Genomic DNA, 12,737 nt, shown 5'->3' with positions numbered 1-12,737 from the left:
TTCTCGTGGAAGAGATGAATTAAGGACGGAAATTTTGAAACACCGCAATGGAGATACGTGGTTCCGCACTTCAGTCGGTGCGATACGGACATCCATCAAGTCTAAAAAAAAGATTGTATAGTTGTATCAAGGCGCCGTAGCAAACGCGTCCCATTATTTATCGTTACATACGAATATACGTTGAGAGAGGCCAGTCATAATGCCTTCAATTTTATACATACATATTTTTGGGCAAAATGAGAGATTACGTTTCTCGTTTTGCGACGTTGCAGACTTCCTTAGAAATTTTATTTTTCTTTCGAGAAGCTGGTCAAGATAAAACTTAAATTCTCCATGATTTTTCGTATTCGATAGCAGAAGATTTGGTTTAAAAGTATATGAGCTTTGGAAGCAGACAGAGATGCAAAAGCCATACAACTACTGTTGTACCTCAAAATGTTGGTCATGAAAATGGGTTTGGAGAAGAGGTCGCGAAGTTGATCTTTGATTCCAGGCTCGGCAAGTCTGAGAAGACCATTATGACAACATCTGTTAAAACAAACTCCTCTTTTTTGAAATGCAAGGCATCACAATACTGGCACTTCACATTTAAAAGTCCGAAATTATTTTCCGGAATAATTTAATTTTTCCAGATTATAAATTTTAATTGTTATTAAATGATGATAAATTCAAAATTCCAATTTCAATTTCCAAAATTTCAGAGCATGTTATATCTTCTTTCAAAATTTATTGTCAAGCCAAGTTGCTATTCAATTATAATAAATAACTTGAACGTGGTTGTTCTATGATTTCTTACGAGCAGTTCCCTTTCAGTGTTTAGCTGCCGCGTAGCGGCCTCAGGCCCCTAGTTTACTTATAATCCTCCTATAAAAACCACCCATTTGCTAAATACACTTCTAGCTGAAGCGCACGTAAGCGCATTCATGACTGCAAAAATGTTAACGGAAATCGAAAAGGCCAGCGTGCATGAAGGCTATTTCAATTGTAATCTTCCGTCGCATTTCTAAGGCTCGTAGAAAAACCACCCATTTGTAAATACAATTCTAGCTGGAGCACACTTTAGCTATGCATTCACATTTGCAAAAATTTCAGAGGAAATTGACAAGCCCAGCGTACATGGAGGCTATTTCAATTGTAATCTTCCGTCGCATTTCTAAGGCGCAATGATACAACTATTTGAACTCTCCGGAATGTATGAGGTATCACGCCGCATTTGAAGGCGATTTCAAAACAGCCAAGTTCCGATATCTGAATCATCGTTTTGCATAGTTCATAGTATTTTGTTTTCATTTCTAACCACTTGTTTATTTATAATCCTTCTATAAAAATCACCCATTTGCTATATACAATTCTAGCTGTAGCGCACTTCAGCTATGCATTCACCACTGCAAAAATGTCCAAGGAAATCGACAAGCCCAGCGTGCATGAAGGCAGGGCCGCCACAAGGTGGGGGGGGGGGGGCACTGGGTCACTGGTACCGGGGCCCGGGCCCCGGATGGGGCCCGTATTACCCGTGAAAAACCACTACCTACGAATTCACATGCAACCCTTGTTTCGTAAGGAAAAGTGAAAAATTTACCTACCCTAAAAATTTCGCAAAAGGTGAATAGATTTTTAGAAACACGTTGGGGCACTGTAGAATTCTTCTTAAATTTTCAAAGAAGTATACTTCTTGGAAAATTTCTATCTTTTTTCAAGATTTTCGGTACAGAGGGATATTTTCAGTAACTGCGTTTTATTTTCTTCCGTCGTTAGATGCTAAGAGTCTCCAGTCTGGGCATCCTCGACTTCAATGGCTCATGGCTCAACTCCCTTGCCATAGACAAACGAAGGGGGTGTCCAGGGGGGCCTGACCCTCTTAGAACTGAAAATAGTATCATATGCCCCCCCCCCCCCCAAAAAAAAAAAAATAAATTTTCCAGATGTTTTGAATGCAACAATTCGCAAGTATTTTGTGCTGAAAGTAGAAAAAAAAACTTAATTATTCCGCAGAAATTGATGGAAAAATTCTTTATGGAAGCTTCACAATGCGTCCGATTAGTCGTATAAATTATAAAATTTCTCGAGGGATGCTCCTCGGACCTCCCCCCCCCCCCCCCCCCCCCCCCCCCCGAGATGGGATGTGGCGGGCCTGTACGCACATTGAATCTTTACAACGCATTTTTAACAATCTAAAAATTAAGAGAGAAATCAGAGTAATAATGCATGCACAAAGCTAAAAATATCTTTGCCATCCCGCTGATTCTCCCATATTTCTGCCGCAAAGCAATCGATTTCATGTCTATTTCCTGTTCGATCTTCAATTTCCGGCCAGGATACAGTTTCCGGTCCTCCTGTTCGATAATGGAATTTATCAACCTAACCTACAAACAGATAACGTGCAACGTGGGCCGACTTGTACTCTATGGGGCCGACCGAACGCTTGATCAGTTCCTGTAGCCTGTACTTCCTGTGAATCAGTGAATTGACTTTGGACTTTCCTCAACACTCACGTGGCTAACAAACAAACTTGAACGTGAGCGAGAATATACGCGAGTAAAATTCGGTAAATATATTCTCAGATGTATTCTCAGTAAGTAGTACAGATTCTGAGCTTACGTAGTGAACACGAAAACATTTGTGGCACTTGTTCTATTGTTGTTGGTCGTCGATCACCAGTTCTTTTGTACTGCCATTTGATGTTAAAAAAGTAATCGGGAATTGATAATGTCTCCTCCTTCAGTTTACAAATATTGCTTTGTGCCTATGTGTGTCAGCTCAACAACGAAAACCCCGGATAAATTATTCTTCAGCGTACCAAGGAAGCCTGAGTTACGAGCAGAGTGGTGCGTAGCCGTTCACAGACCTCCAGGATTGTCATGCAAATCAAACTGCCACTGCTGTGAAGATCATTTTAATGTAAGTTTATCATCTTTGCTCTCGTAAGTATATGCAGTTGAACCAACAATTAGTTTTTAAATAAGCTTTATCACCTGCCCTCAGATGTGAATAGATCATTGGCTGTTCCTACATCATTTGTTTTGATTACACAAGGAGGATTCCCCTTTCAACCCCATTTGGAATGGGGTTGAGTGGACAGACGATGGCAAATTTTTCACTTCTTTGTGTCTAGTCAATCATTCCAAGTATGCTGAAAATTTGTCCCCATGGTTTAATGATTGCCTCAAGTTGATTACGGAAGCACCTACCTATTTCAAACCTCTGTGGAGTGAATTTGTATTCGATCACATGCATAATCAGAGCTACTGCCCAAATTCTCATTAAGTCTGTACCTGTATTACCTCTACGCAACTTGGCATTTGAAGTTCATTTATATCGGAGGAACTGGCATTTCCACATTAGGAATAGGTATAAGCCTGTAAACCAACAGAAGATGAAGAAGATTAGAGTATCTATATAGCGAGAGTATGGACAGATCGCTTCATGGAGGGCTTAGGGCCCAAAAGTGCAGCCACCCTTCTAACCAACTTCTAGCACAAAAAATTTCACTGCCAGTCTGCAGATTCCAATTCCAACCAAGATGGCTAAGAATGTATATAAATGAGCGTTCTTCCGCAAAAATGAGTAAATTTATGCAAAAACTAAGTCAAATACGTGCTTTATAAACGATGGTTCGTAACAATTGTATTATTAAATCGCTCTGGATAATTGAAATTCATAGGATGGCTGCATTTGTGGGCCCCAACTTTATTCGCGGAGGCATCGGTGAAGGCCTGATGGATTTTCGGAGTTTCACATCTGTCTATACTTTCGCTATACAGGTACTCTAGAGAAGATGAGGAACCGGCATAACTGACCAACAATCAATCCCTAACAATCTCGAGCTTTGACTTCATTTATTTCCTCAGATTCAGTACAACAACAGAGATACCTAAAATTATTACTAACAGAAGGTACAAAAGAGATCTATTAAGAAGCAAGCAAGAGTAGCAAGAGAAAGATAAAAAGGCACATTATAATAGATTCGACAGCAGGTTGCAATGGCATTGCTGCACAGGAATCAACTGTCACACGGGAGCCTAGGAGGGATACGAGGAGTGCCCAGGTCTGCTTTGAGGCAATTCTACGGGCGTTGACTTAAGCTGAAAGCCTAGACCGTTGCTCATGAAAATGAAGAGGCCATAACTAGTCAGTTTAGTGACACCAAACTAGTAGATATCTACCAAAAACAACAATCTTCTCTGGGCCATCGAAGCATCAATGAATGAGGCAGTCGCTGCGTGGACCAATCAGAGTGATCCTCGGTTGGCTGAAATTGCATGAGCGGCACGTTTGAATCAGAGTGGAGTAACGATTTTCGATCGTGAGCTTTCTTTTCCTCAATAGTCAGACAATGTCATTTATGGACTTGTCAGTTTTTGCTAAGTATCATTGTTCGAAGGTTTAGAGTGGGTAAATCGTAGTAGAAACAGGAAAAGAGCAGTAGGAACCGCAAAAGAAGGAACTAACCATATTTTTTCATGACGTTCCACCAGATTTTAATGCTGTACCTAATTTAAGTTATGAAAAACAAGGTTAAGGTGACTTAGGTTCTAAAATTTTTGTAGGAGTAAGGGGGGGGGGGGGGGGATTTTATTATCCCTTGGTCTTTGCTATGGTTTACTCCATCACTGAAACCACTGCACGTCACTGGCAGTTTATGGATGCATGCCTTCGACAATATCTTTTAAGTCTACTCCAAACATGCCCTTCCCTTTGTTATGCTCAAGAATTGATCCTCTGTCTCATTCTGATGAGGCAAAAGTCAGCAGCAAACTATTTCCACGATGATAGCCAGTGTTGATAGTAGTATACATAGATATTACTCAGGCTTGTAGAAATTTTCTTTGCTTTTTTTCTCTCTTTTTATCTTACAGGCTTCATGGCACATTTTTTTCAACACTGTCAATTCATTTTTCTTTTGCTGTATTACAGTTAGCTGAAGATGTCCAAGAGTATACAAGGTTTTTAATCCTGAAGAAAAACAATATGTCATCATTCCGGTTGTCCCTAAAACCTGGTGTAGTACCTCACAAATTCGATTGCCAGTCCAGCTGGATTAATGGCCGCAGGGTGTCAAGGAGAACAGCCATGAAAAAGTTGAATCTAAATGATGCTCCAAGTTGAAAGGAAAAATTGGAATGGTAAGTTTTAAGGGTCATTTCAATTCCCAGAAAAATATCTAGAACGTAAGTGAAGGTCAAAAATCCGAGATGAAACTCTCTCAGTCTTTTCTCAGAATGCACCTTGTCCATAGAAATCTTTGTCATCTTTGACTTAACCACTTTACACCTATAATCTTTTTGCACACAGTTTTTTATTAACACTTGAGGAAATTCTAAGTTAAGTGCTCTGAACTCAATGGGTCTGTTGCAAACTTTTGCTAGAGCAAATAGAAGAGTTGCTCATTAGGGAAAATGACTAAAAAAAGAGATTGTGCACATCAGGAAGGTGTAAAATTCACTCTTATGTGCGCGATCTGCAGAAAAATTTTGTCAATTTTGAATCTTCCTGCTTTATTACGATGAATACATAATTCAATACAGATGAGGTACCCTGTTCTCACAGCTCAACGCAAAGCGATAAATAGCTGCTGCTATGTGACACAATTTCTCAATACAACAGAAGTGCTTCTGGTCATTAACTCAAGTTGAAAAGCAGAAAGGATGAAATACAAGATGAATGTTGTTAGTGAAGCTGTTTGATTTTAGTTAAAATACCAGGTCACATGATAGTGACAATATTGAGTTTCCCCGTTTGCTGTAAAATTAGGATGACTTGTTTGCATCAAAGTACGTCTTTGATGTTGTATATCTCAAAAAGAGAAGCTCATAAATTTATGAATGTTTTATGCAGATTCTTAAGTTAGAAGTAATTTTCAGACTTCTGGATCTGCTCATAGTGACTTTTCAGCCACTTTCCAAATGGAGCAATACTTCTTTTAAAGCTTACAAAAGTTTGAAACAGGCCCATTCTAGAGCCAAGCCAGGGTGTCTGTGCCCCCTCTCCACTTACCGCCACGTATTCCATTAAATCCTCTTAATTTTTTTAATAATCCTCCAAAGTAGCAAAATTGATCACAACCTGGCAGTGCAGGCAGGGAAATCTCTTCACGATTTCAATGAATCAACTGTTTTTATGAAACAGACCCCAGACCCTCCACTACTTTGTCTCATGAAAAAGTGGTAATCCACTGATTCAAGGAACACAACACTGAATTGTTTCTTTTTGCAACAAGTCAAAGCAGAAAAAGTGTCCTTTGAAAGTAATGCCAGCATCTATTTGGCTATCTCTCAGCTCAAGCACAGAATATGGACAGTTCAAGAACTTCATCTCATTGGTCTCCATCAAAGAGTTTTTTTTCTTCTAATCTACAGAAAGGACCATAAGTTCAATCGATGACCATACCACAAGAGAGGCTTACTAAATTTTGTTTTAGAGAAATATCATGGGCCAAGCTGAGAAAACAGCGTTATTTATTATTGCAATGCATTGCTTTCAACTACAGTTTATGTAAAAGAAAAGAGCCTGGTGCAGTAGCTTTTAAAAGAAGTTGTCCTTCCAGTTAAGCTGGGTTCTTTTAGGCATTATCAGGTGTAATGAGCTGAACTCATGCTTTTACTACTGTTTCTCCAAACCATCATTGATATTGCAAACCGCAAGCTTCTACATGAAGCATCTCAATATCTTTAATAATGTTCTCCAAGTAGGCCAACCCACAGTCATTTTTGGACAGCCTCTGTGCAAGTTATTACTGAGTTTCTGGAGGTAGACCTCCAGAGACGACCTCTAGAAAACGGTGCAAGTCAGGGAATCTGCAGCGACTGGGATTAGTGAAGGAAAGTAGCAAGTAGCACGTGAGCTCGGCAACCTCAGACGGTGCCATTCAAGCAATCACAGTGGTGGTGTGATCAAAGTTGAGTTTGTCTATCAGCATGGTACCACTTTAGAAAAACACAAGCATTTTGATAGATGCTGTCAGGTCAAAAAAAGTGTTAGACGAAATTAATCCATTTGAACTGACATATCTATGCTTTTCGACCAACAAGCCATCATCAGGGTAGATGAAGTCAAATAAGCTTAACAATTATAAGCAACCAAGCAACCAACCGCCATACGCTGTAATTTTGATGCTGCATGAAACTCTAAAGAAAAAGAGGCGGAAACAATTGGCTGCATAGTGGAAACTGATAAGAAAGCCAATAAACAAATCAGCATTAATTTTTATTTTAAATTATTTTCGTAGAATAATTTTTTTTTGCAATCCAACAGCATGTGGTGTACTGCTTAAGCTCTTCTCAAGACAGTTGGTTCATGCATAACGTGAGGCAGCAGTAGCTGCATGCTGGCGTTGGATCACTTTGACTGGGTAATGCAGCACAGCCAATTCTAACTTGGCTTTAAAGCAACTCTACCTTTTATATTTTCTTGATGTCTTCACGACGGCAGGTTAGACATGTGTTCATTATTTTGGTCAGTTTAAATTTGAAGCTATTTCTAGCTTTTTTTTTTTTTTTTTTTTTTTTTTTTTTTTTTTTTTTTTTTTAAGTTGAATTTCCTTTGTTACTGTCATAAACTATGTTTTGTACATTTATTAAATTTTTTCCTATTGAAAAATCGGTCCAACCAATTCTATTACCTTTCTCCAGTGAAGACCCATGAGGCTTGTCAAAGTGTACAGCAAAATTTAAGACAGTAAATCAGCCTTACATTTTACTCGTTTCAGGCTATAAACGTTTTACTCCGTAAATTAGGTCTAATCAGGCATCTTTATCAATCCTGACCCAGAGGAATCTTTAAACTGATAACCATCCTGGTTATTTTCATGAGACTTAACATCTTTTGAACAACTTCTGAGTGCCTTTTGCCATTATTTCATTTGAAAGTGAAAATGTCTTCAAAATTCACATGGAAGTCAGCGTAATGAAGAAGTAAAAAAAGTGTAAGGTCACTAAAAGTCAGGGAATTGAAAAATGAAGAAATCATGAAACCCTGCCACTAGCCTATAAATGGACCGAGTTTAGCAGAAAAGTGCCAAGCCACATCAGCTATCGCCAAATTTAACGAAGCAATTTAATTTTTTAAAAGAGTACATTTGTGCAGATGTTCTTGAAAATTTTGAAGAAATTGCCTCGTACTTTGCAGAAAATTCCCTGAAATTTGTAATTATAATCTGCACAACCGCTTCTATCTAAAAAATTAAATTGCCCAATTAAATGCGGCAATAGCTAATGTGGCTTGGTTTCAACATGGTTCAAATAATAATCACTTTAGGAAGCATCCTATCTCCGTAGCTCATGGTGAAATTTATGTGAAAAAATCTGATGATAATCAGTTAGTTTCTTGTAATCTGCAGAATTTATTTTATGTATTACAGAAAACTTTTGCTCTTCATGTCTTGCCATGCAACATCACATTGAAGTCTGATGGGAATCAGTACGACAAACTGAGTAATGAATTACTCTTGTATAACATCACGTCAGGAGTATTTCATGAAACAGACTCAACCTTGAAAGCTTCACATTTCCACCGGTAATCATTTTGTATTAGTTCCTTCAAAATTAAAAGTAAATGCTCAAGAAATTTAATGAATGAAAGGTTCAATGCTCAAACCTGTCAAGTGAATTTTTTCATGATGTACACAGATATTTAAGAATATACAGGATGATAGCTGAATATGCATTTTATTACGATACGTAAAAAATTAGTTACTAAAGCATTCCGGGGTCTACCCTATCATCAGAGCATTATAAATTTGGTATATATCTCATTATACATTTGTTTTTTTTTTTTTTGGAACTACCCAAATTGGAGAAGACCACGGAGAATAGGAAGGTCTAATTATACCACTTTTAAGTATTTCATTTATCTGTTTTTTCACTTCTTCTTTAAGAGCAAAAGGATATCTGTAACCTTAAGTGTGAATGGGGCTGGTATCTGTTAACTTGATTTTATAAGTGGTACCACTGGTACTGGGTAACGGAAACGGATCACCTCCAATGTAGAAAACATCTTTAACCCTTTCGGGTCTGAATTTATTTGCCCATGTCACACACACACACACACCCCCCCACCCCTAAGACTGACTTTTTTTGGTAAAATGGAGAGAAAAATAAAGAGACGGGTAAAAGTGTACTTACAGCTTTCCTTTATTGATTAAAATGTAAAAAATTGGTGTTTAAGGGTTGTAGATGAGAAAAACATCTTTAAGTCTTGAATTTCTTCATCGTATGATAACGCTTGAAACATCCTGCTGGATGTAGGTCAGGTTTGCGGGTACATGTTTTGCAAAAATAAACAGTCTCTTTGCGTCCCTTTGGAATTTTCCTGTTGCTGCACACAGTGGAGTCCTTGGTGTTCTTCTTCTCGTTGATAGCCAGAAAGTGTGGTTGTTCGTTAAGTCTTTCTTCACGTTCAGAAGTTTAAGGACGTCCCATGAGTTTACCAAAATTTCTAAAGTTGCCAATTAAATCATCCATAAGTTGCAATCGAAAAGTCCTGTGATCGACAAGAGTCCTTCCTTCATTCTTGTTTTTCATATTATGAATGAATATATTTACCATTTTATATTACAATATGAATGAATTCACAGCAGCTGTTTCAAACAGCTAGAAAAACAGTTTGACTGATTCCTGCTGAAGTAATAGAATGCAATGAACTGATCTGCTCGATCGACAAATCGACAATCTGCCGTTATCACACCTGATTTTAGCGCACTTGAGGTTCCATTTCCCCTCCATCTCCACGACCGTTTCCATGAGAGCTTCTGCTACTTCCAATTTTTTTGCTATTAATTCCGTCATTGTGAATCCGGTTTAACCGCACGTGAAAGTCACAAAATAGTTTTTATCCAAGCGCCACGCTGTGGTGAAGCTGTTAAATCTTGCTGGCAGCGAACATATGATTTTACTGACAAGGAAGTTGTTGTCAAGGTTTTCTGCGAGGGTTTTCAGAGGGTAAAACAGGTTCTGCACTCGTCCCAGGAAGTGTTAAGTTTTTCAGACGATTTGTAGGTACTTCAAGTTAAGAAATTATCTCAGTTTGAAACAGACACTTTTGTTCGTGCTCAATTTTTTTGTAGAGTCTTTTTCATTTGACCCACATCTCATGTGAAGATTCGCACTTCATCACGTGCACGGTCGCAATTTGGCTAATTGTGCTGATCATTATTTCCTGTCCTTTTCCTTCCTGTGGAAACCTGTGAAGTATGGGCGACTTGGGCTTGATGATGCTGAATGCTGGTTCGTGTAACGACTCAAATTTTGATTAAATTGATGCATATTCTTTGCTTCAGAGCTTAAAGCTAAAGAATCTTCAGGATCTTTGCGAGCATTGAAAGAAGAGAGAACTTTTTGCTTAACGTATTCAACGTTTTTATCAGTGTCTGAGAGGGTATCAAATACATCAGTTAGATAACACATGCTGGGTGGTAAAGCAGAAGAAGATGGCTCAGTTTTTCTTCTTCAGTGATACTTTCGTCTGTTGATTTCAATTCATTTAAGGCTTTTTCAAAGTTAGAGAAGAAATCTTCAGGTTTCTCATTATCTGTTAATTTAACTTGTAAGAGTTTGCGTTTTGCAATCACTTTCCTCGATGTACTATGTACAGCGTACAGAGAGTCAAGCTTAAGTACCATGGGTCTTGGTGTTACCTCCTCACTACCTAATTAACTGTTGTTGAGAGTCCGCCACGATGTTGATCAGGAAATTTGTCACTTTTGTCTGCATCGATCGCCATTCATCTTCGGTTACTCCTGCTGCAGGTCGTGCATCGAGAGTGATTGCTCTGTGACGTTCCTTAAGCTCTAGAAACTTTGTGAGACAAAATTTCCAATTTGCATAATTCGTACCCTTGAAGATCGGTATTTTGATTAAATTTTCTACACCCATAGTTGTTGCGACAAAGAAAAGGATCTTTTGCCTTCGGTTCTTGTTCTCTCATTCGGAATATGCATAATATCACATCTAGAGTATTATTCGTTCGATCAAGATTCTTCTTTAAAAATGTAACAAAATGTATATTTTGAGCTACCTTATTCTAAGAAAAATTTACGTGCCATAGACACAAAAACTGAATAAATACACACTTCTTAATTTTTGTTGACAATGGAAAATTATCGTGACAGCTGCTTAGTATTCGTGGCTAGGGAGACGCCTGATAAACCCATTCGAGTTATGTTTATTTGCAGAACTGATTCTTGTTGCGTTCATCTAAACAACCATCCTTGAATTATTTGAAAGTGATTATGAACTCATAATGAGCATAACGAAATAATGAGTGATGTCATGAATGTCAAGATCATTTTTTATGATGACGGTATTTTCATAATTGAAGAAGCCCATTTTTCACACTTTGAACTGGAACGCGATTGCAGGAAACAAGCGCGGAATCATGAATGATGGTTTCTGAAGAAAACAAACGATTTTCATTTTTACTTTTTTTTATTTTTTAGTTTTTAATATGCAGGCATTACTTGCAAAACCTGAGCAGCCCTAACCTCTTGAGGTCAACTGTGTAAAACTTGTGTTGGCCAGACACAAGGCTGCACAAGCCTCGCTGCTGCCCCTACAGCATATATGAGGAAAACAGGTGCTTAACTCTGATATAGAAACAAAATAAAACAAAAAGGTACAGACGGGAAGCTGATCTGTTTTATCAAAATGTTTACTAACTTACTCTGATAGTGACAACTGAATGTTGCACTGTTTTTTCGGTCTTAAAAATTAAAAACAAAGCAGATTACAAGGAGTGTTTGACGCACAGTGTTTCACATTCCCAAATGCGGATACACTGTGGATTCCTGCGATATCAATGAATTGATGGTGATCACCCTGTAATGTGATCCAGTTTCTGTGATTTTCGTGGCATTAAATGCGGATAAATGCCCTTAAGGTTTGCATATGTCGCTCAACTGGGTTAGACTGCGGATGGTAAACAGCAGTGTGGCCAGGTTGAATGCCGAGTTCTTTGAGTTCACTATCCCAATAGTTTGAGCAAAAGCACGGGCCATGGTCACTTATAACTTTCTCTGGTTTACCTTCTTCTTCTACAAATTTTGTTACAAATTGGCGTGTGGCAATAACAGCAGTTGCATTGCGTAGTGGGATCAGCCTGACGCAATGTTGTTTCTCAGTGCATAGTAATGTAGGCAATGTAAATACAAAATTGAAGAAACACAGTGTAGAAAATAAATACTGGTTGACTTGGCTCATGATATTGTTAGGCACATTCAGCGTTCCATCATGAGTAAATTGGCACCAAAACAAAGGTTTGAGTTCAGCAAATTTAAGTATGTAAGATGAGAACATAGAATTAAACATTCTAGCAAGAGCCTTGTCGGAGAGGCTTGGAGCGTCAACATACTTATTTTGAGACAAAGGAAGGCCCAGTTCTTTGAAAATCCAGTAGGCAGAGGGCCAAATAATAATGAAATGGAATTCTTGAGGTTCAGGCATGGTCTCAATCCCTCCCATCAGAGCCCTAAAACTAGATGCAGTGACAGAAGGCAGCTGTGACACTTTTGGTAATTTTGAAACTAATTCTGGTGGGAGTTGCGAAATTTGAAATGGGGAACAGAATAAAACAAAGGTAGTTTTTTGAGAATTTACAGTGGAGAAGGTCAGATGATAAATATTGAAGTATTTGCAGGATCCAATGTTTTCCTGGTCAGCAAAGCAAACATTAGAATTTGTGAGAGCTGAGTTGTCTGCCAAACTGCCATCACAGCTCACATCTAGTTTAAAGGATCCGATGGGAAC

The 12,737-nt window shown here is 38.4% G+C and overlaps 1 protein-coding gene across 1 annotated transcript; it reads left to right on the top strand.

The window, feature by feature from the left end:
• Positions 1–2,423: 2,423 nt before the first annotated feature.
• On the top strand, positions 2,424–8,843 carry LOC140223859 (uncharacterized). Its single transcript, XM_072296121.1, has 4 exons — positions 2,424–2,898; positions 4,915–5,123; positions 7,252–7,428; positions 8,357–8,843. Exons 1-2 carry the CDS (start codon positions 2,707–2,709, stop codon positions 5,104–5,106), a joined length of 384 nt encoding a protein of 127 aa, XP_072152222.1. The 5' UTR covers positions 2,424–2,706; the 3' UTR covers positions 5,107–5,123; positions 7,252–7,428; positions 8,357–8,843.
• Positions 8,844–12,737: the final 3,894 nt, after the last annotated feature.

Source organism: Bemisia tabaci, chromosome 1 (assembly GCF_918797505.1).
Source record: "Bemisia tabaci chromosome 1, PGI_BMITA_v3".
NCBI lineage: Eukaryota > Metazoa > Arthropoda > Insecta > Hemiptera > Aleyrodidae > Bemisia > Bemisia tabaci.
This window is presented reverse-complemented; position numbering and strand designations above follow the sequence as displayed.

Coding starts and splice junctions, on each gene's coding strand:
- LOC140223859 (XM_072296121.1), top strand. CDS start 2,707: ATGTCTCCTCCTTCAGTTTACAAATATTGCTTTGTGCCTATGTGTGTC. Junction 2,899..4,914: donor GCTGTGAAGATCATTTTAAT/GTAAGTTTATCA, acceptor GCTGTATTACAG/TTAGCTGAAGATGTCCAAGA.